The sequence below is a fragment of the Atractosteus spatula genome, chromosome 16, assembly GCF_055471065.1.
Source record: "Atractosteus spatula isolate fAtrSpa1 chromosome 16, fAtrSpa1.hap1, whole genome shotgun sequence".
In the NCBI taxonomy this organism is placed as follows: Eukaryota; Metazoa; Chordata; class Actinopteri; order Semionotiformes; family Lepisosteidae; genus Atractosteus; species Atractosteus spatula.
Window position 1 is genome coordinate 1,030,038 of NC_142721.1, and position 24,757 is coordinate 1,054,794.

The following is a 24,757-nucleotide window of genomic DNA, read 5'->3' on the forward strand; positions in this document are numbered from 1 at the left end:
TGTTTCTGTTTACTCTCACATTCCACTTCACAGGCCATTCGGGATCAAGCAGCCTGCATGCTCCCTGGTAATTATCAAGACAAACGATGCGGGAGGAAAGGATTTGAGATTTTACTCCTGAAGAACGCATTGGCAGATACAGGCGCCTCAGTTGCTTAGCCAAACAAAAGGCTGGCAGACAGGGGGCCAGACAGCCAAGTGATGGTTTCCATCCACCCTCTGTTTTGCTTTGAAATGTCCTTACCACATCTTGATAAGGCTGTCCAGGTCTAGTCAGGTCTTCTTCGTTCAGGGTTAGTGTGTATTAGTTTACAGTAAAAAATATGTTCCAGCAACCTGGCCAGATTTTGATGAAACACATTTTGGTACATCTAATCCTTTCTCATGTTACATCAGAAATCATTAAGTTTTCACTTTATAAACTTTTACATGAACAGCCATGTACTTACTGTAAACCAAGAAAGATTTTGAAACCCCAGGAGAGCAAGTTGCTTGCAGTGCTCCGCAGTACAGTATGTTGTGACCTTGAATCCTTCTCTTGCGGATCCTTGACAAATCAGAAAAGTCATCACTGGTCTTAATTGAACTCAAAAAGTTCAGGCCTGGTGACAGCTGCTGTTGGCAGCTTCAAATTGCACTACAACAGGAGCACGTCAATGCCTTGAAACCCAAGAACCGACAGACAATTCCTGAATGCCTTTAATAATTTCATTCTTATTCCTGGTTAAGGAGGTAGACAGTCCTCTTAACATTCTTAGTTGTAATTAGTACACTGAAAGTGGATATTCTGCAGCATTTTTAGATTTTGATGAATCATCTTGCATAGCCAGTTTCCTCACTGAGGCAGCCTTCCAGCTCTGGCAGTTACTTCTTTTAATAATATTAAAATAAAGAATTCCTGTACAACATGGATTCCCAGCATATTAGTATAATGCAAATTAGAGGTCAATGATTTATTAAAATATATGGCCTTTTCTCTTCTTCCATGACTAATAAACTAAAATTATTAAAATTAAGTGTTTGTACATGAAAAAACAATGGTAGCTAATCCTCGTAATATATTAGTAGTAGCAACAAAATGAGCTTGATAGGCCTCCTCTTCTTCCTCCTCCTCAACATCTTTGGGGAAATTGCCTGCGATCTTTGACAGTGACAAAGTGAACTATATGCTGTTCAAAATGAAGATGAGCCTGTGTCAAAGCACGGTAAAAAAGACAAATTACTATTCATTTTTTCATCTCCAGGAGAGATGAAAGCTTCACAAATATGACCCCTGCTGGTTCTGTGAAGCATCTACATCCATTGCATTCCTGATTACTTAATGGATCATTGCCACTCCTAATACACTGTAAACTATATGCATCTTAAAATATTTTCAGTTCCTGTGAACTGGACTAAGAACCAATAATATCATATTCCTAATTCCTCTTTATTTTAATACATGGCATGCATCTGTCCATTAATTGGGTTTGTTTCTTACTGATCTGGCTCATGTACCTCCTCATCTCTCAGAAGGCTGTTTCGAGGAGCCAGTGCACATGGTAGAGTGCCTGCTGACAGACGTGCAACAGAGACCAAGTCGCCCTGACGTGACACATAACAGCCAGCAGAGGGCGCCCCCATTTCCAGCCCTTCCAGAAGGGTGTCTTCAGGTGGGGAGTGGAAGCCCAGATACCCGCTGCTGTGCAGGTGTTTCTCCTACCCTGGGGAACAGCACACGAGCCACCCGGCCTGGCTTGGTCCCCCAGGGCTCCTGGGCCCAGTGTGCACTGGCTATGATAAAAACACATGCAACGGCGCTGGTCGCTTTTTAAAGTTTGGTTTGGTCAATAATTTATTTGTACAAGGTGTATAAGCACAATGAGAACTCAAATTAAACAACTGGTAAGCTGTGTTGAGGGCTCCAGTTTCTCTGTACTGTTGTTTAGGAGAAAAGGATCAGTCTACTATGAAGTGAAATCTGTTTTTCTGTGCCTCCACTTTCCCCTCAGGGCATGTAGTGTTCCATCTATCCATCTGCGATGGTTAAAACTGGGTGAGTACGAACAGAATTGTTGTGGTGGGATTAATCTACTCTGAATAATTTTTCTGGGGTGCTTTTTAGGTACCTATTGGAATCTGATTTTAACTAACTCCTGTAGCGGTGAAAACTATTTTTTCCAGAACAGGCATTATTTGCCAATGAACAACAGCTAACAGGTGAAAACTAGAAGCCCTAACTCTGTTCCGGACAGTATAAAATAAATGTGTTGGTAAAAGCTCTAATCGTACCAGTTTGGCATTAAAATCCAAAAGAGTTGAACCTGAGTGGTTAGCAAATGCAAAGACTCTCAATATCATTTTCTTAAAAGTGGGATTGCGTACCATGAAATACTGATCTAACAGGAGCCAAGCGTTTCGGTTTTTGTCTAGGAGTATTAAAAAGCAGCACACATTAAAAACTGAGGAGAACTCTTCTGTCTAAACCGGTGTTGCTGGGGCCTCTCGCAGAAGCAGCTCTAGTTTGCTATGAGCCTGTTGGATGGCAGCAGAGGGCTGACCCCGACACTCCTCGCAACTCCATTCTAGAAACAGAAAACACAGTGAAGAGAACCTGATCTGCACTTTAATCATCTGTCAGTTCAAAAAAAACCCTTCTACCCCCAGGAGCATTTACTCTCAGTATGAATTTTAAATAAGAAATGTTACAAACAATGGGAGGCCATTTTTGGTTTCATCTAGGCCTGTTTGGTATTTAGTAGTTAACTGGTCCAAGAATCTCAGCCATTTCTTGAATAGGGTTTAACAACACCGCTGGGTAGCTTGGTCCTTAAAATGACAAAATAAAACTGAATTTAGACTGTGATCCATAAACCCTAACCCTGACACTAATGTGGCCAGTAAGTCCTTGAAGCAAAGCGTGTTTGTCGATCCCAAACACCCAGACAGACGTGTGTGAAGAGACAGTGATGCTGCGTTGGCAATGCTGCTTGGCACAACCTCACTCTGGGGTTCTGGATTCCCAGTTCACCCGTAAGGATCCGCTTGCAGAGACATTACCCCAGCGTGCCACTTGTGTCACGCCCTCTACAGCTCCTACTCTGTCCTGTCCCTAGTTTCCCTGTGCTTCCCTTTCCTTCCGGTTTGTCTTTGTTTGGGGCTATACATTTCCAGGTCACCCTTTTTCTCCTCGCTCAGCCGTGGACTCCCAGAGGTTTCCTTTCAGTTAAATGAGGTTTTTCCTCCCCCCGGTGCTGTGTAGCTCATTTGCTTTTTGGGCGTCAGGAGCCATCCGTGAAAGGGGGGGTACTGTCACGCCCTCTACATCTAGAGGGCATTCCTACTCTGTCCTGTCCCTAGGTTCCCTGTGCCTTGCTTGTCCTTCCGGTGTGTCTTTGTGTGGGACTATCTATTTCCGGGTCACCCTTTCCTCCTTGCTCAGCATTGAGGGTTCGGATGTTTTGAGACCCGCCTAGCACCAAGTCGTCTCCTCCGCAGCCTGAGGGCATAGGTTTCTACCCAACATTGTCTGACCTCCTGACCTCCTGCCATTCCACACACCTGACCATTACTGGACCTACCATGTGGTCGATGACATTGATGTGGTAAGGGATGCCTCCTAGGTCTTCACATCTCCTGATGTTCTTCCTTTCTGGGTCTCCAGGGGCCATTACAGGAACCCCCAGTTCAGCCTAGAAGATTTTGTGAACACAAACAAATGAAATGAATGTGCCAGATTTAATTCAGCAAACATGGGACTTCTTGTGGCTTCATATAATCCTAAACTAGAAATTAATCTCTTGAGTGACCTTCAAGCTTTGTATATGATCATAAAATAATATGTCATGACCCATTGTATAATATATTTAACCGTGGACTTAGTGAGTTGCTCACTAGTAGGGCTTCGTTGGTCCTGTAACAGTAAGCAGCTGTGTGAATGATACACTTGTCTGAACTTGTGTGTTGTGTCGTGTTGTGTGTTGTGTGTGCTCTGTTCACTTTTCCAGGGATAGACAGGAGATGGAGGGTTCACAGATTTGGCCATTTCAAATGGACTGGTGTAATGAGGAAGTGAAAAGCTGAAATCTAAGCATGTAATTACAGACTTGTGTGTGTGCAGCACATACAGTATGTAATTACTTTTAAATATAGTATTTTTCTCATTCTGCATTATACACTTAATCCATTGTTCCTTAAATATTCATTGACTACCCATTAATTAAAGTAATAATGTTGTAAATGTCTTGGAAATCTAAATTAATTCATTTCACATTTATGCTTGGTTTTAATTGATACAGTGAGCAAAAAAACAACAAGATCCCACTGCTTCTCGTGAAATCAAATGTTAATAACAACAAGAAATAACTTGTTGAATGCAGACATTCAAAATGCATGGTACAACCCCATACCGCGTGAAATTACCCACAGTTCACCGTATACAGAATTTAAAAAGCTTGCACTCACCTCACTGTTACAATTGTACATAACGTGTGTTAGACATAAAAAAGGAAATACTAAGTGCTCAACTTCATTAAACCCAAATCCAGCATATGGGTCCAGGGCAACGTGGTGGCTCTGAGCACGGAGATGATTAGGTGTGGGAGGTTCGTACAGTGAAAACTCCAGGCGCTTTGAATTTTCACTTCCCTAGAGCTTTCATCATAAAGCAAGTACAAAGAGATTCCAAAAACTGGTGCAAAAAAAAAGTGGGGACATGGGGAAATTTCTGCCAAAAGAGGAGCAGCCTTCAGAAGATCAAGAAGGTGGGTAACTTTGGGTAAAATAGTCACTCACCGGCTCCAGATTTCTGTGCAGAGAAAGCAAGTCAGACATTCTGTCCTTAAACCCAGGAGCAAAACATTCAGGGTTTATTGCCACAAAGCACTGGCCCTGAAAAAGGAAACAGAAAACACATCTTAAACTAGTCGCCAGATCAAAAATGAGTTAATGAAGGAATAATAAAACCTATACCTCCTAGAAAGAAATAGTTCTGAATGAACTCAGTTACCATCATCACATTAAAAACACGGTAATAGTACTATAGCGGCTAGAGTCTAGCTTGCACACATCCCAGTCAAAGGCTGCTATAGCAATATTTCAAACTGTAGTCCAGTTCCTGGTTTAATTAGCTCAAACATACCACTTTCATCAAAATGCTCAGATTGGCATCCAAGACCAAAATGCAGCAGGGCTTTCAAAGTATTCTGTTACTTCAATGAACATGCTGAGTCACCTTCATTTAACTGCACATAAACACTAATGTCCCAGTGTATCTGGTTTCAAAAAGTATTTTTCTCATATTGGTATGATGTAATTCGGATCCTGGAGTTCCTCAGTACTTCAGCCCTGCAAATTGTTTAGGGATCTCCAACCCTCAATGTCTGAAGACTGGGGAACAGTGGGCATTGAGGCCTTCTGAGTCAAAGACTAATTCAGTTCTGGTCTTCACAGGTCAATACAGCATGAAGATGTCTGAGTTTACATCTGTGTCAGCGTGCATTGGCCACAAAGGAACAGGTAAAGGTTAATTCCATATTTGTGCGCAGTAATCTATTATGAACATTATATCGCTCATCTGTAAAGTTTAAACTGAGAATTTTTACAAGAAAAGGGGTCCACCAACCCAGAGGTTGTGAGAACTACACTAACGCCTCAGGATTGAAGCTGTAGTACAGTAATCTACCAGCAGAGGACAGTATTGTCAGCATACAGCGACAAAACTACTTCCAGCCTTTTTGCAGGAGTCAGTCTGCCTATAGTTCCCTCCATTCATCCATTTTTTAACTGCCTTATCCAGTACAGGGTCACGGATTAGCCAGAGCCTATCCTAGCAAACAATGGGTACAAGGCAAGATATACCCTGGACCTGTACTTTAAGAACTCTATTTTATAAAGTTTTTTTTTTAATTATGAAGTGAATTTCAGTAGCAACTGGTGACTCAGGTAAAACAGGCTGAAGTGAGGCTGAGTTATGGATACCTCTGTAAAGACTGGACACTATATAAGATATAAATAAAGCCCACTGGCTTATTTTGACTTATAGGAAATAGAAGGTAAAGAACTATTTCAATGATAAGCACCTTTGTGGTTTATCCCACTTATAAATGATGAAAGAAGGTTCTGCTCTGCTGTCTGACCTCCTTAATGAGCTTCCTTTTTCAATTATGCTGCAACTGATTCAACCATCAAGACATCAGGGCTTTCCTCTTGTCCGTGTAGAGTGTTGTCCGCAGTGCTCCCAGTGAAGAGGCTTTTATATAGCAGAAAGGGCGCAGTACGTACCAAGTCTGCCGTGCGCTCCGTGAACTTCCAGGTGCGGATGTGTCGGCTGTACTGGGAGCCCGCCAGCATGCCGCAGAACACCTCCACCATCAGCCCCAGCCCGAAGCCCTTGTACCCTCCTGCAGGAGACAGACAGTTCTTCACAATCCCAGTTTTAACAGTGTTTAAAGAAGACAAATGTGAACACACAATGAAAAACGAAGCTCTACAAGAGGACCTAAGCAGACATGAATGAGCACAGGAGGTGCTTCTTCACACAGAGAGTTGTGGGTGTCTGCCACAAACTACTGTACCGTGCCTCACTGTTGAAGGGCTGGGCTCAGGAATGTAAGATACCAGATAACTGGATGTACAAGACGGGCCATATGATTTTTTAGTTTTAGTACCTTTTTGGTATTCCCCAATTAAGAGGATAAAAGGTCATTGTTATCCTTGGCTCTTACATGTAAATCATTGTATTTGCATCTCATGTTCTTTGTTTTCATATCCTTTATCACTTCTGTCAAACACTCTGTCCCAGTACCCAGTTTAGGATCTATTACAAGGATTAGAATGTGTCCAGGGGACACCAGCCTCACCAGTATCACTTCTCTGCCAGCAGGCCAGAGCAGGAGGAGCGATATGGCTACTAGTGAGCTCTCAGCAGTGATGCCCTTTGTTTTGGTTAGCAAAGCCGAGTAATTCTTTTCCTGGGTCCATACAAATCTCCTGAGTCTGTAAGTATTTTTAAAACTCAGAGACTTACACGCACAAGCTTTTAACAGGCTTTAATCTACCTTAATTGTTTTGTCTTTTTAAGCTTAGCTTTTACTTCTTATTTAATTAATTCAATATTCAAGGTACTGTTCTTGCAAGACAAGAAATGGAACTTTGTAAATAAATTGGAGTTATTGTCACTACCTGTAGCTTAAAAATCCGACAATTCATCATTGGTTGTCAGCGTGACAAATTAATGTGCAAAATCAGAAAGCAGCAGCAGAGAAAAAAATGTATTTACTTTTGCTCAATTAAGGCATATATCCAGAGAACCAGCAGTTTGTTTATAAGGAACATTCCTTCCCTTTCCAAATTTAGATAAAATCTAATCACACTGAAAACCACAATTATGCAAGTGCTCCCTGAAAATGCTATGCAGGAATGTTTTGGTTGATGCAGTTGTAAGAAAATAAGCTAGAAGTGTAGAGCTGAGCTGAGCTCTATAACAGAGGTTTGCATTCAGAAACAAGCTCATTGCAGTGCAGTGGGCAGACTGACAATCCATCTCCAGGACTGCAATGCACTTTCCATAGAAAAACAAAAATAATTCACTATACAAGTACAGGCATCCAGAATAATCAAAAGGTTATCTGATTATTAGGACGATAACACGTACGATGTAAAAAACACTCAATATCCACCCATTTACTAACCACTATCCAGCTCAGGGTCATGGAGGCTTCAGAGACTAACCTGTCAAGCAACAGGCACAAGGCAGGGTACATCCTGGACAGGACACCAGTCCATCGCAGGGCAGACACAGACACACACCCTGGACAGTATACCAGTCCATCACAGGGTACACACACACACAGACACAGACAGAAACACACACTCACACCAGGGCCAGCTTTCCCAGAAGTGCAAAGGTTCTTTTTGGACTGTGGTAGGAAATCAAAGCTCATGGAGGAAACCTATGCGAACACAGGGAGAACATGCAAACTCCACACAGACAGCAGCCCAGGAATTCAATCCTGGGTCCCAGCACTGCGAGGCAGCAACACCAACCACTGCACCACTGTGCTGCTCATGTAAGGAAAGGAGAAGTTATGAATTCTTAAACACTAAAAAACAGTTTAGGGCATTTCTAAATCTCTAATATAAAAAAGGCAGAAACAGCCTGACCTGTGGCTTCGCAGCCACCAATGGGAACCAGCCCCCCTCCACTCAGCACCTTCCCCGGGTCTGTGCTCAGCTTCCCCCCGGAGTCGCAGCCCCAGCCCTCCGGGATGATGTCGCCTCGCCGGTGGTGCAGCTCGATCTGACGGGAGCCAAAAGCACAGCTTCATCAGCAATGGCTTCCACAGAGCGCCTGGCACGCAGCAGACACTGGCCGGCACAGCCTCTGTGGGCGCCCTGTATTCGCAGCATGTATTCGGCACAGCACCAAGCTTAGCCCTGGTGCAGACAGTCAAACAGAAGGACACTGTTTACTCATGTTTCCTCATGGTGAAGACGATACTGTCGATATCGTCCTGGAAAAGGACTGTGAAGCAGGATATGCAGGATGGTACAGTATGTCTGAGCCTCCTGTTGCACAGCCACTGGCCAGCTAACTGCTGGCTGACTGGCCATGTGTGACTCTCACATGTTCTCTTTGCAGATTATCTCAATGTTGTTATTATTATTATTGCACTTATATAGCACTTTTCTGGACACTCCACTCAAAGCCCTTTACAGGTAATGGGGATCCCCTCCACCCATGTGCAGCCCCACCTGGATGATGCGACAGCAGCCATAGTGCTCCAGAACGCTCACCGCACATCAGCTATCAATGGGGAGGAGAGCAGAGTAATGAAGCCAATTCAAAGATGGGGATTATTAGGAGGCCATGATTGGCAAGGGCCAATGGGAAATTTGGCCAGGACACCGGGGTTACACCCCTACTCTTTTCGAGAAACGCCCTGGGATTTTTAATGTCCGCAGAGAGTCAGAACCTCAGTTTTACGTCACATCTGAAGGACGGCGCCTGTTTACAGTATAGTGTCCCCGTCACTATACTGGGGCATTAGGACCCACACAGACCACAGGGTGAGCGCCCTCTGCTGGCCCCACTAACACCTCTTTCAGCAGCAACCTTAGTTTTTCCCAGGGGTCTCCCATCCAGGTACTGACCAGGCTCACACCTGCTGAGCTTCAGTGGGTTGCCAGTTGTGAGTTGCAGAGTGATATGGCTGCTGGTGGAATCAATGTTGTACCACAAAACAGAAAACCAGGTCTCTTGACAGTCATGTTTGTCAGTAAAATGGAAACCAGCCTTGAAAGGAGATGGAAAAGTTCTGAAAAAGTTTTTTGTGATCGTGTCCCTTAAGTGTCTTACTGAAACACGTGGAAACACTGGTGTGGAGGAGGGCAGTGCAAACCAGGAGGTGTTGATACAACAGGTGTCCACCAGAGGGCGCAGGAAGCTCTCTCTAGTGTTCCACTCTCCGGCTGTCCACTTCCAGCACCCAGAAACCATTTACTTCCAACAGAACTATCTACAATCTGAAATTCAGGTGTACTTAAGTATGGAACGAACCACTTTGTCTGTCACTAACGGAGAGGTAAGAGCTTCTTACCAGACTCCTTGTTTGGTTCAGACTGTTTCTAAGGAGAATACTATATTAGAAACAGCCATCACACCTGAAGAAGGCTCCACTGCCGAAACGTTGTTTTCTTTCTTCTCTTTTCAGCATGGAATAAACCTACAGTATTACTTGTTCTTTTGCAGCCTACGCATGCTGACGCAGCTACTATATTAGAATACATGTTAAATACTAACATGAATCATTCCATCTGTTCTGCAATATCACAATTACAGTAGTGTTGAATTAACTGTGGTTGAATTGCACTTCTTTTAAAATTCAAACTGAATGTCAGCCAAAACGTGGTGAATTCGCTTCTCTTTCACAATGCAGTATCAATTTTCTCTACATCTTTGGGTTTTTTTTCCTTGGCTGTTAAGGAGTTCCCATAAGCAGAATAAGTTTCAGGACATTTCTGAACCAGATAAGACAGCAACTTCTAAGCACAGTGCTGTGGCTTCTGTGGTCCTCTGGAGACTGACTTAATTCCAGCTGTTCCCTGTGTCACAGCCATTGGCCAGTCGGCGTGGTTAACTCTACCTTGCCCAGCGCCACCGCAGAGGTCGCCATGTCCAGCACAAAGTTGTCCCCGTTGTTTGCGGGTGCAGCTACGCTGATGGGGTTGGTTCCCAAGGTGCACTAAAAAACGTGACCAGACCAAGAAAGCTAGTTCATACACGGGGAAAACAAAAGGTGAAGATTTAATTTTCGAGTCTAGCGCCGTGTCCATCAGCTCAAACTTCCTTTCTGGAGCTCAGTCTGGTCCTACAGAAGCGCATTGCTGCCACCAAGGGGGAAACTACGAGATAGCAATGATTACGCCAGGGTGTATACAACCTGTTACGTTGCGCACTGAACGCATTCAGAAGCCGCCGTGAGCTCGACTGGCGCTTTCGCTTTTAATGGCCGTGTCAGTGTCCAGCGCTGCAGAATTTGTACGGATTTACTTTCGAGTGGGGTTTAGTCATAATGAAGTCTTGTGATTTTTAACAAATAATGAAGAGACTCATTATAGGCATGAGGACCAGTTTTCGTGGGATTTAGAGATCAAAGCACTGATGGTTCCGTTATGAACAGTTATACGTGCAACCAGTTCCACTGCTTAATAAGTCCGCACGTAGCGATATTATCTGACAATTGTGGTATCACGAGAATTACTATCTCGTAATTACGAGATAAGGGCGGGGATCTTTATTCCTTGCTGGGAGCTATGCGCTTCCGTGCGCTCCTCTCGGCGCAGCAGAAGTGTCTAGTCAATGTGTCTAAAAATCCGCACGCTTGGCAAACCTGACATATCCGCGCATACACCTTACTTCTTTAGCTCTGGTGGGGACGACCAGTGGTGAGGTGTTTGTGTAACTCATACCCTGTGAAGAACATCAAAATAATAACGTTAGGGCAGCTCAGTTCGAAAATAAAATATTAATTAATTAAACACAGAAATAAGAAGGAAAAGCTCGGTAAACTCAATAAGCGAAAAGGGTGTTTAGAAACATTAAACAATTGCATAACCACACTGGCGAAAACTAGGTGAAATATACATTTTATTTTCAATTTGGAGCCTAGCAGACGTTTAAGCCTTAAAGAGGTTTGAGCTACATAAACTGGGAACTGTGCTCTGAAGACTGACCACCAGGGGGAGCCACATCCCTTCAGAGACCTGGAGAACGATTCAGATTTTTTTATGAATTTACAGAACTGGGTTTTGTATCTTTCTTGTGGTTTTTATGTTAAATGTGCTTGTTCTATACCACCTATATAAACCGAGTACTGTGTTACAAAGTTTGATTCTTACAAAGAAATTGTGATTTCACAGTATAGAAAAATGGTTGGAAATGTTTAGTAAATGCTGTGTTTTTAAACGGTCCTTCTAATAATGACTTAAGATATTTGTAACTATTGCTGTTAGTAATGTATTTATTGTTAATTGACAGATCTGAAGAAGAGGATCTTTTTCCATTTATTGTTTGGAATAAGAGCAGGAGAAAGTCTCCTGATGTGATGTTCCCATTTCCCTTGATTTGAGAGGAGGGTGGGTTCTGTGGACTGTGCAGTAGGTTTGTACAGTACTTCAGAATTGGAATTGCTTTCAACCAGGCCTTATATGAGATAGAGGAGCAGCGTCTTTATGTAAGTCCCATCATAGGTGAGGCAGGTCTGTAATTGCTGTTGTCCCTCAAACTCTCTCTGGACAGGAAGGCTTTTTCCAATGTTTCTGAAGAGACGCTATTAACGAACAGTGAAAGAGACTCACGATCATGTCCTCTTTCAGTGCTTGCATGGAGTAGTATCCTGCAATTCCATAATGGTTTGAACCTGAGAGGCAAAAATAAAACAAGAATGAATCTACAAGCCATACATTTATTTAGCTGAGAATAAAAAACAAGGGCTTTTAAACAAACAATATTTGATCGAGCATATCGTGACAGATATGGGGGCATGGAAGACTCTTCCGTGAGTTTTCATATGATTTTATGAATTGGGAATTTTAGGAAAACCCGAGGAAAGGAAATCCCTTCTTAGCGCTCCTCTACTGATGGAAGACAATATCTCTTCTCTTTTCCCAGTAGAAGAAAACTAGGCAATTTAGTTTTCTAGGCAATGAAGTTTCCAATGAGTTCAGGAGGGATTAAAGCAGCCAACTTCAATCTCATCTCAGATGCTCTAACGTATAATCACTCATGACATCAGTTACTAAATCTATAAATACCTAGTCCTATGGCCTGCAGGCTAGCCCTCAGTCAAGAGGTTGAGCCAAAGTTACTATAAACACTTATATAAAAACAATTTTTTTATTGCACTTAGTTCTTGGGTGTTGTTACTCCTCATGAACTAAGAAGCAGAAAAAAAATATCGCTCCTTGTTTCTCACCATCAGGCAGTTTTCTCAGACGACTTAAAAAAATGTTTTCATACCAAAAATTCAATCTGCATTTCTTAGTAACTTCACCGCTGGCGGTGTGACCAATGCTGGGCCTGATCTCACCAGATCTCCAAAGCTAAGCTAAGCTGGGCTGGGCTGACTCGGCCCTGGGTTCGAGACCTCTGACAAAAAGCAGGCTGCTGTAATTAGGGGTGGTAGATCAGTGTGTGGGCACTCTTTCCTCTATCCATCCATTTTCGAACCACTTTATCCGATACGGGGTCACGGGGCTTTATTGGGAAATATTGGCCCTGGTGACTGTAAGTGTATGTCTGTCTGTGTCTGTGTGTGCCATTGTGCTGGACTGGCATCCCATCCAGGGTGTACCCTGCCTTGCACCTGTTGCTGGCAGGGACAGACTTCAGCTGCCCCTCGACCCTGATCAGGAACCTGCTGGATGGACCATTGAAATCAAAGGCAGAGCTAAATCAACACTTGCCCCGGGCCACGATCCAGCCTATGCCAACTTCCTTAGCCTTTTTAATGGCCAGGTCCATACAGAAGTTGCCCACCACCGGCCCCAGGAGGTTACAGCCATCAACCAGCGCCGTGGCCACTGTCTCCTTCTCGATAATCGGCTCTCCATCTTTGGAACAGATTCCTGTCTGGATCTCCTTGACATACATATCTGTGGAATCACAAATGTGAACACGTTATATTTAATTAAAATCCATATTTTGGTGGATGGCACATCATTTATGTTGTATAATGTGCTCCATGAACACCTGTTTATGACCCACATAAATTAATGAGCTTATTTCAGATGATAAATTTGTACAATTCTGTATCTTAACAGCATTGTCTTGTTCATGTTATACATCTCATTCTAACAGTAGCAAGTTACCTTTGTTAAAGTCAAGAATCACATTAATAAATGAACAAAAAAGGGCCTCTTTTTTTATAAGAACACTGTAAGACAGTATAGGATTTTGAAGCTGCCTTTGAATGCAAGGATTTTAACTTGACAATAAAGCAATGCACCCCTGATAATTGGAATACCATTGCTTAATTACTGTTCTAATTGCTAAATTTTAATGCTAAAAATTGGGCCACTGTTTCCTGGTGTTCAGTTGTGTTGGCAGGGCTTCCCAGCTGGGGTCCATGTGAATATCCATCTTTAAATTCATCTGCTTAATTGAATCCTTCATTGAACTAAAATGCAATCAATTCATCTACAAGTTCTCAGCCTTACAGAATTGGAGATGGGCACCCCTGAACTAAATGATCAAGAGCTAAGCTGGAAGCAGAAAAGAAGCCCATCTCTTGAGAACTGTGGGGAGTAACATCACTGTAACAGTGTCATCTTACATCAGAGAGGCTTGGAACAGGTTGGTTACAAACCCCTCTGCTGGAGAAGTTACACACAGATATGTCTGATAAGCCGAATAACTTCAAAACCACTCCCGTTGAGACACACTTCATGTGCCAAGACCCCCACTGACCCATTCTATTCAGTCCATGACTGTAATGACCCCTGCGGTCGCCTTCCACCAAGACATCAGCCAGAGCCCTGGCATGAGAGACCTTCGTTCCCACTGCGATCATACATCTCTCGATGAAGCTCTGAACCTCCGACTGGAGAACAAGACACCTGGAAGAGCAGAGCAGAAGTGTAATCTTACTAGCAGATCCTTAAAAGTGCCACACCACCCCTCAGGTACACAAATGAGATGAGAAGCTGCTTCTTCCTATTAAGTGCTCTACCATCTATTTCTGCAGATCAAAGTGCAGATCCCTGTCATAGTGCAAAGAACAGTCACCAAGCAGTGTGTAGATGTGCACCTATCAGATTTCTTTGATATCAGCCTCCTGCATGAGTGACTGTGTAATGCCTGTGTAGGCACAATGCCCATGCTATAAAATGCAGTGCTGTGTTTGTGTGTCCTCTGTTTTGTGCTTGACTGTATCACACACAATACCATACAGCACTTTGCAAATGTACTCAGACCCTGCTGCTTTAAAGCTTGCAGTTATGACACTTCAAAGCAGCAAATAATATTTGTTAAACACACAACTTACTCCACACATTCAAATCAAAGAAACAAAAGAATTACATAGATAAATATGAAGGAGAAATGGGAAAGTCATGACTGTATACTGCATGTACTCAAACACTTTGGTGCACATAATTAATGAGCGCCACAATTAGTTGAGTGACCCCTGTTTGTGTGCAATAACAGAATGCCCATCATTTCAGAATAAAAACACAATTTCCTCCCACATTCCTAAAACATACTAGTACTGTAGGTTAACTGGCCCTGGTGTGAGCGTGTGTGTCTGTGTGTGCCCTGCCGTGGACTCGTGTCCCGTCCAGGGTGTACCCTGCCTTGTGCCAGTTGTTTGCCAGGATAGGGTCTGGCTCCCTCATGACCCTGGATTAGATAAAGCGGTTAGAAAATAGATGGACGAAAGCTGTAGACTAAGGAGTTTTTAAAGATAGTCAGGGTTAAAGTCACTGAAAGGCACTGACTAGGAAAAGAGAACAACATATACAGTATTTATGTTTCTGAAATTCCCTCAGTCATTCAGAAATGGAAGCTGCATCATAACTCCCAGGCACTGCCCTCCCACCTAACGAGAGCTGCTGGGCAAGGAGGAAATGTCACTGCGAGCTTTGAACGAGATACGCAGTTCAATTGCTGAGATGAGATATACTGCACATCAGTCACCCTTAGAAATCTTCATTTTGAGCATTCTGGTTTAGAATAAAATATTAAGTGTTATACATTTCACACAATGGGATACCATAGGAAGAGTATGAGTACTTTTGCAAGGCTTTGTATGTTAGTAAAATTCATTTACCGTATTACATGTACAGTATTTCAAGAGTATGTGCCACGCTCCATAAATGAAAAGTGAAATATGAGTTGACTGATTTGATTAAATTTGGTACAGACATTCTTCAAATCTCATGGATGTACAGTGGTCCCTGAATTGCAGAGAAACTGATAAATTTGTGCATAATGTCCATTTTAATCTACTGATGTGTTCAGTTTTGGTGCACAAGAAAGCTTAATGAAAAAAGTCAACATCTAAATGTACAACAAAACAAAAAAACACAGAAGAAGTGGGCCACCAGCGGCAGCTACCGCCCTGTACAGCGTGAAAGACAAAGTGTTCATGCTGTCCTGCTGTAGCAGGTAGTGTTAGCCAACACAGCACTTCCCTGTGACGTTACAGCTGCCTGTCAGCAAGGTTACTCCACTCATATTGACAATGATGCTGGTTTCATACACTGTGATTGTTTGATCTTTCAAAAGCAGTCGGCATTCAGATTCTGAACTTTGCCTGATGGTGAAACATTGTTTTTGGAGACTTTAGTGCAAGATGATAAATACGGTCATGCAAATGTTATGGCACAGAAAGACTTCTAGATTTTTTTTTAAAAGGGTGCGTGTATGAATGATGAATCAAGTCAAGCATTACATTTTACAGATAACGAGGAAAACATACTGATATAAAAATGTTTATATGATGGAAATAGATATGATAAATCACTTTGCAGAAGCTGCAAACTCAAACAATACAGATATTTTAAAGGTTTTTCGCTTGACGTTTTGCTCTTGCCCTGTGTGGTTTGAGAGATAACTGCCTGACCAAATGCACTAGGAAGTTAGAAGTGGTCTAGAGATCACTAAGCAAGCTGATAATTGATTGAAATTAAGACTTTTCCACCTCTCAAACATCCATCATGAACTCCATTACATTTGCTCAAATCCCTCGTTTTAAAAGTAGTTGGAAAGACGTGACTAAATGACTGTTTAACAAGATTTTTCAAGCCACCCAATTCCTTGTTTGGTAAAGCGAAAACCTAGAATTTGAAAAACATTCAGGTATGGAGAGAGAAGTCTTAAAGAAAAGAAGTGTTAAAATATATAACAGCTGGGCACAGGCTTATCTCACTTCAATTTGCACTCCATGCACATAAACAGCACATGATAACATTAATAACAGAGAAGCACACCATTGCTTTGAATATGAACACAAAAAGTCTTCTGGAAGGGATAAGGAGTAATGAGAGTTTTAATCCTCTCCAGTTCCAAAGGAAAATGAGAGGAAGGGTCATGTACAGATCAATACTGCACACAAAATATGACAGGTGCAGATGTCATCAGGGACACTGTGTGACTTTGGTCCCATGTCACTGCTTTGAACCCTCAACAGCATGCTAAGCGCTGTGATGGTTTGACAATATCTGGGCCAGATTATCTAAACTATCTACCGGCTTTTATCAGAGCACAGACCAAAATAAACATTTCCTGGGTGTCCATGTCGAACACTGTGTTCATAGTTTAACAAGGACACTTGTAGTCCAACAGGCATGTTGTTCAGGAAGTATTATTTTCAAGCTATACATTAAAATCTCTGAGATCCAATTATTTTTAAAACCTGTCAAGGTTCATACGTGATCAAAAAAAATCTGATTTAGAATGAGAATGAGCTACAGGCTGTGAGAGAAATGCTCTCGTAGGGTTTCACTTCACTGTGATGAAATGTGTTAAGCATTGAGATAACTTAGAATATAGACGTAAAGAACTGCAGTTCTCCAGTTATTTACTTCTTGTTTTTTTAAACTATATTCGTGTTTGTTTTGTTTTTTTGAGTAATGTTCTACTGCTTTATTATTACTTAAATTTGTATGAAAAAATGTTGAATTGTTATGAGATTAAAATTTATTTTCTATTAATTTTATTCCTCTGTGAATCATTGACAATATGTATGTCATAAACTAAATGCCTTACTAGTACCTTACTTTTCACTTTACACATGGAAATACTTTAGAACCTGTTAATCTTTTGTCAGTATTAATTGGACTGTAAAACAATCAGGATTTAAAATATGTAGTAAATTATAGTGTCTATTCTAGGAAAATAAAGACACTCCCAGGACTGATCCTAGAAATTCAATTAAATTAAAACTAATCTGTAATTTGATGCAAATAATTATGCCTTTTAATACATTCAATTGCATTTTCTTTTCTGTGGTATTCACTTATATTCAACAGACTAAAAGAGCAGAATTAGAACATTCCTTAATGGATTAAATGTGTTGCACTATGCAGTACGGTGGAAACAGGGATGGCTAGTTTCAGTATGTTTCACGCACCTGAATATTACGACAAAAACAGTGTACGGGCCTTATGCATTTCTGCAGGTATCAGTTACCCTGTGTGGTTCACAGTCTTTAAAGATTTACACACTGAACTCTTTCCATCCATTTTCTTCATTTATCCAGCACAGGTCACGGGGGAGCCACATCCTACCCTGGCAAGCTGTACACTGAACTCTCTCTGTTGTGTTAGACACAGACCCATTTCTGGGTGTAGGGCAGAGGAGCCCCAGCTCTCCTGATGGAGCAGAGTAATGAGTCTGCCGTCTGGGGACCAGATCGGCCTGGAGCCTCTCTTTAAAGAAGCTGACACAACCCACCTGCCATGTGGGAGGTGGCGGATGAAAACCCATAGGACCAACGGGGGGACATGAGGCCTCCACACTGAAGAGCACCCAAGCCTGAAACTGAACACAGGGTCTTGTAGCTGCCAGGCAACAGCACCACCCACCACAGCCCTCTGCTGCCCACTAAAGCACCACTCTGGAAACTATGACAAAAAGTCTTATTTTTGCATCACGCTTCATATTAAACAAAATATCCTCCCTCCCATCTCCACACACCCCGTCCCGGTTTGTTTTAGAAAAGGCTTGCACCAAATGCCGTGTGACAAACTGCTGAGGACTTGAAGGAGCACTGCTATCTCCACCACAGCCTCAGGCAAGAGAAACTGAATCATTCCCAGCTCTCCAGGCTCTGATCTGAGTCTGACAACAGACTACATCTCCACACAATGGCAGCAGCTGAGCCAGATTTTCACAACAGACTAGCTGGGAAAATGCCAGAAGGATCAGGCAATAAATACAAAACTCCCTTCTTCTCTTTGAGGTGCACATTAAAATGCACTAGGGTGACAATCCATCTATTTCTGTTCAGAAGTATCAGAGTGCTCTGTCAGCCATTTTAATTTTGAACTGATCTGAAAGCTATCCTCTTCAATACCGACTCAGAGAGAGATGGAGAATTGGGACACTACAATTAGTCAGCAAGGCAGACTATTGTACTTTTAAAAAAAACAGTCAGCCCAATGCTGTTTTGTACCTAACAAACTGCAGTGTATCTAAAGAGTTTGCTGGAATTGAGGCAGGTGCAGTCATATTTGTGTAAAAGGACATTTATCTTTTTTTCTTTTAGAGTAGAAATGCATCTGAGGATGAAACAAAGAGCACACAAAAAAGAGGTGCTGAAGTCTGCACCCTGAAAAGATCCCTGCCTCTGCACAAAGACTGTCAATGTCATATTCAAATATTTTTAAGTATTTAAATTGTCGTTTCAAGGCTCAGAACTCTCATGTTTCAATTTCATGACAGAACAGCATATGAATTCAAAAGATTTTTGTCTCTTTTGTGTTTCACTGCATCAGGCCTGGAAGTTTCTTGTCTAGATCTCTTCAAACCAGAATAAAGACCTCGCTGCCTTTGTAATGTTGTCAGCTGTTTAATTGCCAAGCAAAAAAAATAGCACTTAAATAATTTTCAGACTTGCAGGAGTTCAACATATCAAGCCTTTTGGAAAGCATGTATTCTGAAAACTTTTCTTTTGTCCTTGATCAAAATTAGGAAAATGACATTGAGCAATATGACCATTTTAAATTACAACACAACACCACTCTGACCTTAGATCTTGCCAGGATATATAGAGGCAAGTTAAAAAGTAATTACACCCAGAAAGCCAGTTCCTGCCAGGTGCATGTCCTTATACAAAACAATCTGAGTCATCCCTCCTGTTGTGTGAAATGAAACAGGAGACATCGAAAGCAACAGAATAGCCTGGGCAATTAGCTTAATTCCCTTGATCTCCATAATTACCAATTTACAACTGGTCATTTACAAGAGACTAAATCTTTTAAATTAAATCCGGTAAATCTTTATTTACAAGAGATTGAAAAGGTGCTACAATCTACACCTGTAGATCACGTTACGGATATAAATTTGATATTTACAAGGTAAATATTTAAAGGTTAATTCTATGTTGAAAAGCAGAAAGAAGAAGTCCAATATCCAAATCCAAAGGGTGTAAACATGCTCATAAGACTTCTCTGAAGGCTACAAACTGGACTAGTTCTTGAATGTTTCTAGCTAAAGAAACTTGGCATCTATTTATAAAATCCTAGAGAACTGCAACAGCTGGGGAACAGGCTTCCCAATATTGTGCCAGTCAGCAAGGCAAATTGGAGTAGCACACTTGTGACATTGTTCTGCCAGGGAGTCCAAAATCCTTTACCAAGCAATACTTTGTGTGGATTACAGCCACTCGCAGTTTGATTAGCACCACATACAAGGGACATTCCGTGACCTGTTTTGAAAACAACCACCATTCCGGTGGGAGGAAATTAATTCTAATTGTGTGGCTGACGAGATATTGCTAGGTAACAACTGCAGTGACGAGGTTCACCTGTTTCTAGGGCTGGGGACAATCCTCACAATATGCACATAGAAACACACTGAGACAGCTGAGGGACGGGCAGTCCTGGTTCTGGAGAACTGATGTGTCTGCGGGTTTGCTAGTCATCTTCCCAGCGCCAGCAGTCGAAGAGCTGGGGGAAGCTCTTATAGTGACCAATCTAATAATAATAAGAAGAAGCAGCTGATTTTTCTCATTAAGAACTTGGAATAAAAATCTGCAGACACACTGGCCTTTCAGGAATCAGGACTGTCCCTCAGTGCAGCATGAGGAACAAGAATGAGGTTTTTAAAAGATATTGGATATATAATACAGCTGCCACTTTAAGAGGGTTGATATGTTCATAAAGAAGACTTAACACTTGCTCAATCAAAAGTTACAGCATTTCATACTCTGTTGCCCCCACCCACTAAATCAGGTAAGATCCAACCCGCACCTGAGCATGTATTTAACATCTACATTTCTTAACACTCTGTATAATATACTAACAAACCCTTGTTTACTGTGCACATCTGCTACATGTGAAGTAAGTCAAAGTAGATTTACTATCAGTGAGCATTGGACCAAAGATTAGGTTATCAGCAGATGTTTGATATGATATGATATTTTTTCATTTAAATGTCAGCTTGGAGATGAACTGAGTTAAAAGAAACATAAGAAGTTTTTCCAGAGGCCTGGGCCTTTGCCCATGTCAACTTCTGTTTTTAAAATTATATGCTGCTTCTTTCTTTCTCATTAGAAGGCTCTGTTCATGATTTCTGGTAAGACACTACAAAAAGAAACAAATCCCAGAGAGATAGATTCAGATGCATTAGAAAGCACCTGTCTGCCTTAATTCTACAAGCCTTAGTTCTCATACGGATTTCAGACATGCTGGGGGAAGTATATACCAGTCTGGGATGCCTGCAAGTATATTATGTTCCACCACTGCTGATGAACAGACAAAACCCAAACATGATTCCTAAAACATGAAAACAGGACACATGTCTTCCACCGTACTCTCTTAATCAGGTCGTTACCACAGCACCTGGGCATTAATGAACATTTCCACAGTCCAACACTTGAAATAAAGCAGAACATCAACCCACCTGCCACACCACAACGGTCCACCCCTGGACTTATCGGCAGGGTTCCCCTGGGTAAAAGTAAAAAGCAGCTGGCAGGCAAAGCCCCCATCAAGCACAGGCTTTGTAATGAAAATGCTGGTGGCCAGCAAGTCACATGACCCACAGTATCTTACACCCATGACCTCCTGAGCATTGATAGTGGCCCAACACTCAACTGGTGTTAGGTTACAACTCTTTACTGACCCCCTCCAGGGTAACAGGTCTTGCATTGATTCCGGTCCTGGAAAACCAGGCCTAGCTTTCCGCTGTGTCTTGTTCTCCTGTTGCCCCCCTCAGGATGCTCCACGTCCCTCTCTGGACCTCTTTATTCACAGGTCTTACTTGTTCTTCACGATTCTCGTCGAGTCCCCCAGGCCTGTTAGCCCCTCAGCTCCTCACCTCGCCTGGTGACTGGGTCAGGCAGGCGAAGCCACGGTGCAGCTCTTCAGTCCAGTGCTGGTGGGGCTCCAGCTCCAGCATCCCTCTCCTCTCGAGGCAAGGGGCAGCTTTCAGAGTCTCACAGCCCTGTCCACCTCACTCTGGGAGAGTCTCCCACTCACAGTCCCAGCTGGTCAGGGAAACTCCTCCAGACCAAACTCTGGTGCCTCAACACAACAGCAGCTCCTTTGCCAACTGACCTCAAGATCCAGACAGACTGTCTCACACACTCCTGGCTGCTCTTTCATAAGCCTCCCAGTTGACACAGGAGCATGCCTAATTCCAGGACAGGCTGTCCCAGCAGCTCTTACCTCTAATATGAAGCACCACGCACTCTTCCCAGTGCACCTCACACTCGAAGCCCTGGTGTGTTTAATTCAAACCTGCTTCCAAGTGCTCCACACGCAACAGCCATCTTGGCTCAAGGCCACACTTTGTCCCTGGTTTGAGCCAAGATGGTGACTTCCAGTGGCATCGTCTCAGGGACACTACTCTTAAAGTCATCTCCTCTCAAAAATACCAATATCGAAATCAATTATCTCATCACTGAGATTGTATATTTCTTCATAAATATGTGTAAGGATTATTCCCCTTCATTTCACGTAAACTACATAACATTTTTCTGTTTGAACCTCTAAACAAAGACATAATTATTACTGTAGCGAGGTAAGGTTTAACAGTCTTTTGCTCACCTTTAAAGCACGGACAGTGTTTTAGTCACAAACACCTTAATGACCCCAGTCCGCGAATCGGCTCTGACGCCCGACAGGCGACCCTGGTGCTTTGAGAGAGATTCCCAAGCGCCTGAGAGCATTCGCTTCTTAAATTCCGACAGTGGGGTACAAGAAAAGCAATTTCCGACTTTGGTGGTCATATCAATAATTTCAGAGACAAAAACTTGAAGAGAGAAGGACGCGCGTACAGGCGCAATTAATCTGCGCACCTGCCTAGACTTAAAAAAGGCAATGGAATAATAACGGGTAGTTACCCCTGACAGTATGACAACGCACTGAACAGCCATACAGTTTATTTTAAAAAGACAGCGGTAACACTGTGATGTTATTGTAAGTAGTAATGTCAGTGAATAAATGAAATGAAATTCATAGATAACTCAGATTGCTTCTAAAATTCTACAGTGCCTTCTGTGTATGCCACAGTTCTATCATAATATTTCAACTACTTTCTCATAATATTTTTCCTTTAGTTACAGGCAAGCGATTGATTGTCATTCTTAACAAGAAATAATAATATTAAGAAGAAGAATAATGGCAGGATATACTGTATAATGGTTGAGAGGTGTTACCTGCTCATTCTGGCAGCGTCGGCTAGGTGTTGCACAGTTACAGGTAGCGTTAGCAAATGGGAGCACAGGAGTCGGCGGTAGAGCAGCGCTCTTTGGAAACACCCAGAGTACTGACAGGTCCGCCGGGTTTTACACCATTTATAAAAGCGACCAGTCGAGCACTCATTGAGCACCATCGGTATTTTCCGGAAAAAAAGAGGGAGGTCACAAGGCCACCGAATTCGGTGAACTTTGTTCTGTTACATAAATATTTTTAATGGACCTTCTGTGCTGCTTTTTACCGTTGTAGTTTAAAAAACAAACCCTTTTGGATGATAAAATGACAAGGTCAGACATGAATAAATTCTTCAAAGATAATATTTTCCTTATTCCCATCAGATTTATTCTGCATTCACCTATTTCTAAAACGATTATTGCCATATTGCATAACATTTAGACAAGAAAAATAAAGTGACTGTTCCACATCAAAGCATATTAAATTAGAATTACTTTTTATAATAACAACTCCAGCTCTATAATACTTCAAAAGCAGTTTTGTTTTCGCAAATATATTTTGTACACATAACTAGATAATAAAATATCAGCCGCTGTCCCAAAGAGATTTCCTTCGTTTTTCTCTGTTTTCTTAATTTCTTCACCTCTTCAGCTTTATCATTACAGTCAGCTGCAGACTGTCCATGTTACTCAATCACCATGTCTATGAAACTGACAATCACGAACCATGCCTCTGATTAATCGAGCACTTATTGTGTTTTCTGAGGTGTACAGTAGATCAGCTCACTTTTTGACCCATCTACCAATGACAAATTCACAGTCTCTCTCTGGATAACAAGTTCCCATTGACTGGTTATAAACCTCTGGAAGACTCAGAGCTGCTGTCAAAAGTTTACACACCCCTATACAGTTATTTATACAATATTTTCACTGGGAATTCCCATTTGAATCTTTTGCTTGAGAAACTGAGAAAAAATGATAGTCAGATGGTGACAGATCTTTGTTCTCAAACCCTGTCTCACCTCTGGATGTACGATTGATCAAAATGACTGCATTTTGACTTTTAATTAAAGCAAACTGCACTTGCACTTGCAAAAAGATAAGCAAAAAGGAAAATAAATTCCCACTGGTCTAAACTGCTTTCCAACTGGTTGGCACACAAGGAATTATGGGATTTTCCATGACAGTGATCATGTTATGGAACAAAATTGTAGTCTATCCCCAGGTACAGAGCAATGTATATACTGTAGTAGTAGAAACAGACATAACGTATTTGGATTTTGTTCTCAAACACAAACACTTTTTAAATGTGCATCTTGCTGCTATTTCAGACCTTAATATTTATGTAAATAATAGAAAATGCCTGTTTTGCAGGGTGCGTTGCCAATGATTCAATGTGTAATACAAATCCAGAGTCAGAGCAGAAAGTTAGGTAGGAACTCAACCACAGAAGGCTTTTGGACTGCTGCAGTATACTGTACCTCTTGTCTGCAACATGCAAAGACTGTGGAGCGGATCTTCAGGTATATACGGGTGGATCCAGTTGAGGAGTGAATCAGTGCACATTTATATACAGCTGCTTCAGTGCTGTCTGCCACATGCCTGGTATTAGATTAAACAGATTAAACACTTGTTCTGTTGCTGTTCACTTTTCAGACGCTCCTACATTGTCAGTAGTGTTGATATTAAAGTAAATGTCAAAGTGAGAAATAATTAAGGACACTGTGCCTTCAGTTCCCCACAAATTGTAACTACCCTTAATAACAATGCATAATTTTTTCACAAGCCCAGTAGATACTGCTTGGCAAATATTATTAGAATTAGTATGTTAGCAATTAACGCATATATATGCCATAGTTCCTGAAAATATGTTATGTTGTGTTCAATTGGAAGGCTAT

General features: G+C 42.0%; 1 protein-coding gene across 1 annotated transcript; it reads right to left on the reverse strand.

Annotated features, from left to right (window-relative positions):
• Positions 1-689: 689 nt before the first annotated feature.
• LOC148819350 (uncharacterized) lies at positions 690-22,981 on the reverse strand. The gene is made up of 11 exons (XM_088935245.1): positions 22,866-22,981; positions 13,949-14,097; positions 12,946-13,134; positions 11,839-11,900; positions 10,898-10,951; positions 10,125-10,223; positions 8,143-8,278; positions 6,262-6,380; positions 4,774-4,869; positions 3,561-3,671; positions 690-2,564 (listed from the first exon to the last, which is right to left on the reverse strand). Exons 1-11 carry the CDS (start codon positions 22,871-22,873, stop codon positions 2,499-2,501), a joined length of 1,089 nt encoding a protein of 362 aa, XP_088791371.1. The 5' UTR covers positions 22,874-22,981; the 3' UTR covers positions 690-2,498.
• Positions 22,982-24,757: the final 1,776 nt, after the last annotated feature.

What these genes read in the sequence shown, in the direction of transcription:
- LOC148819350 (XM_088935245.1), bottom strand. An exon ending in CTGCGGTGGCGCTGGGCAAG is followed by an intron (nt 8,279 to 10,124) that starts GTAGAGTTAACC and finishes GGCTCCCGTCAG; the next exon opens with ATCGAGCTGCACCACCGGCG. An exon ending in CGGAGCGCACGGCAGACTTG is followed by an intron (nt 4,870 to 6,261) that starts GTACGTACTGCG and finishes TTCCTTTTTCAG; the next exon opens with GGCCAGTGCTTTGTGGCAAT.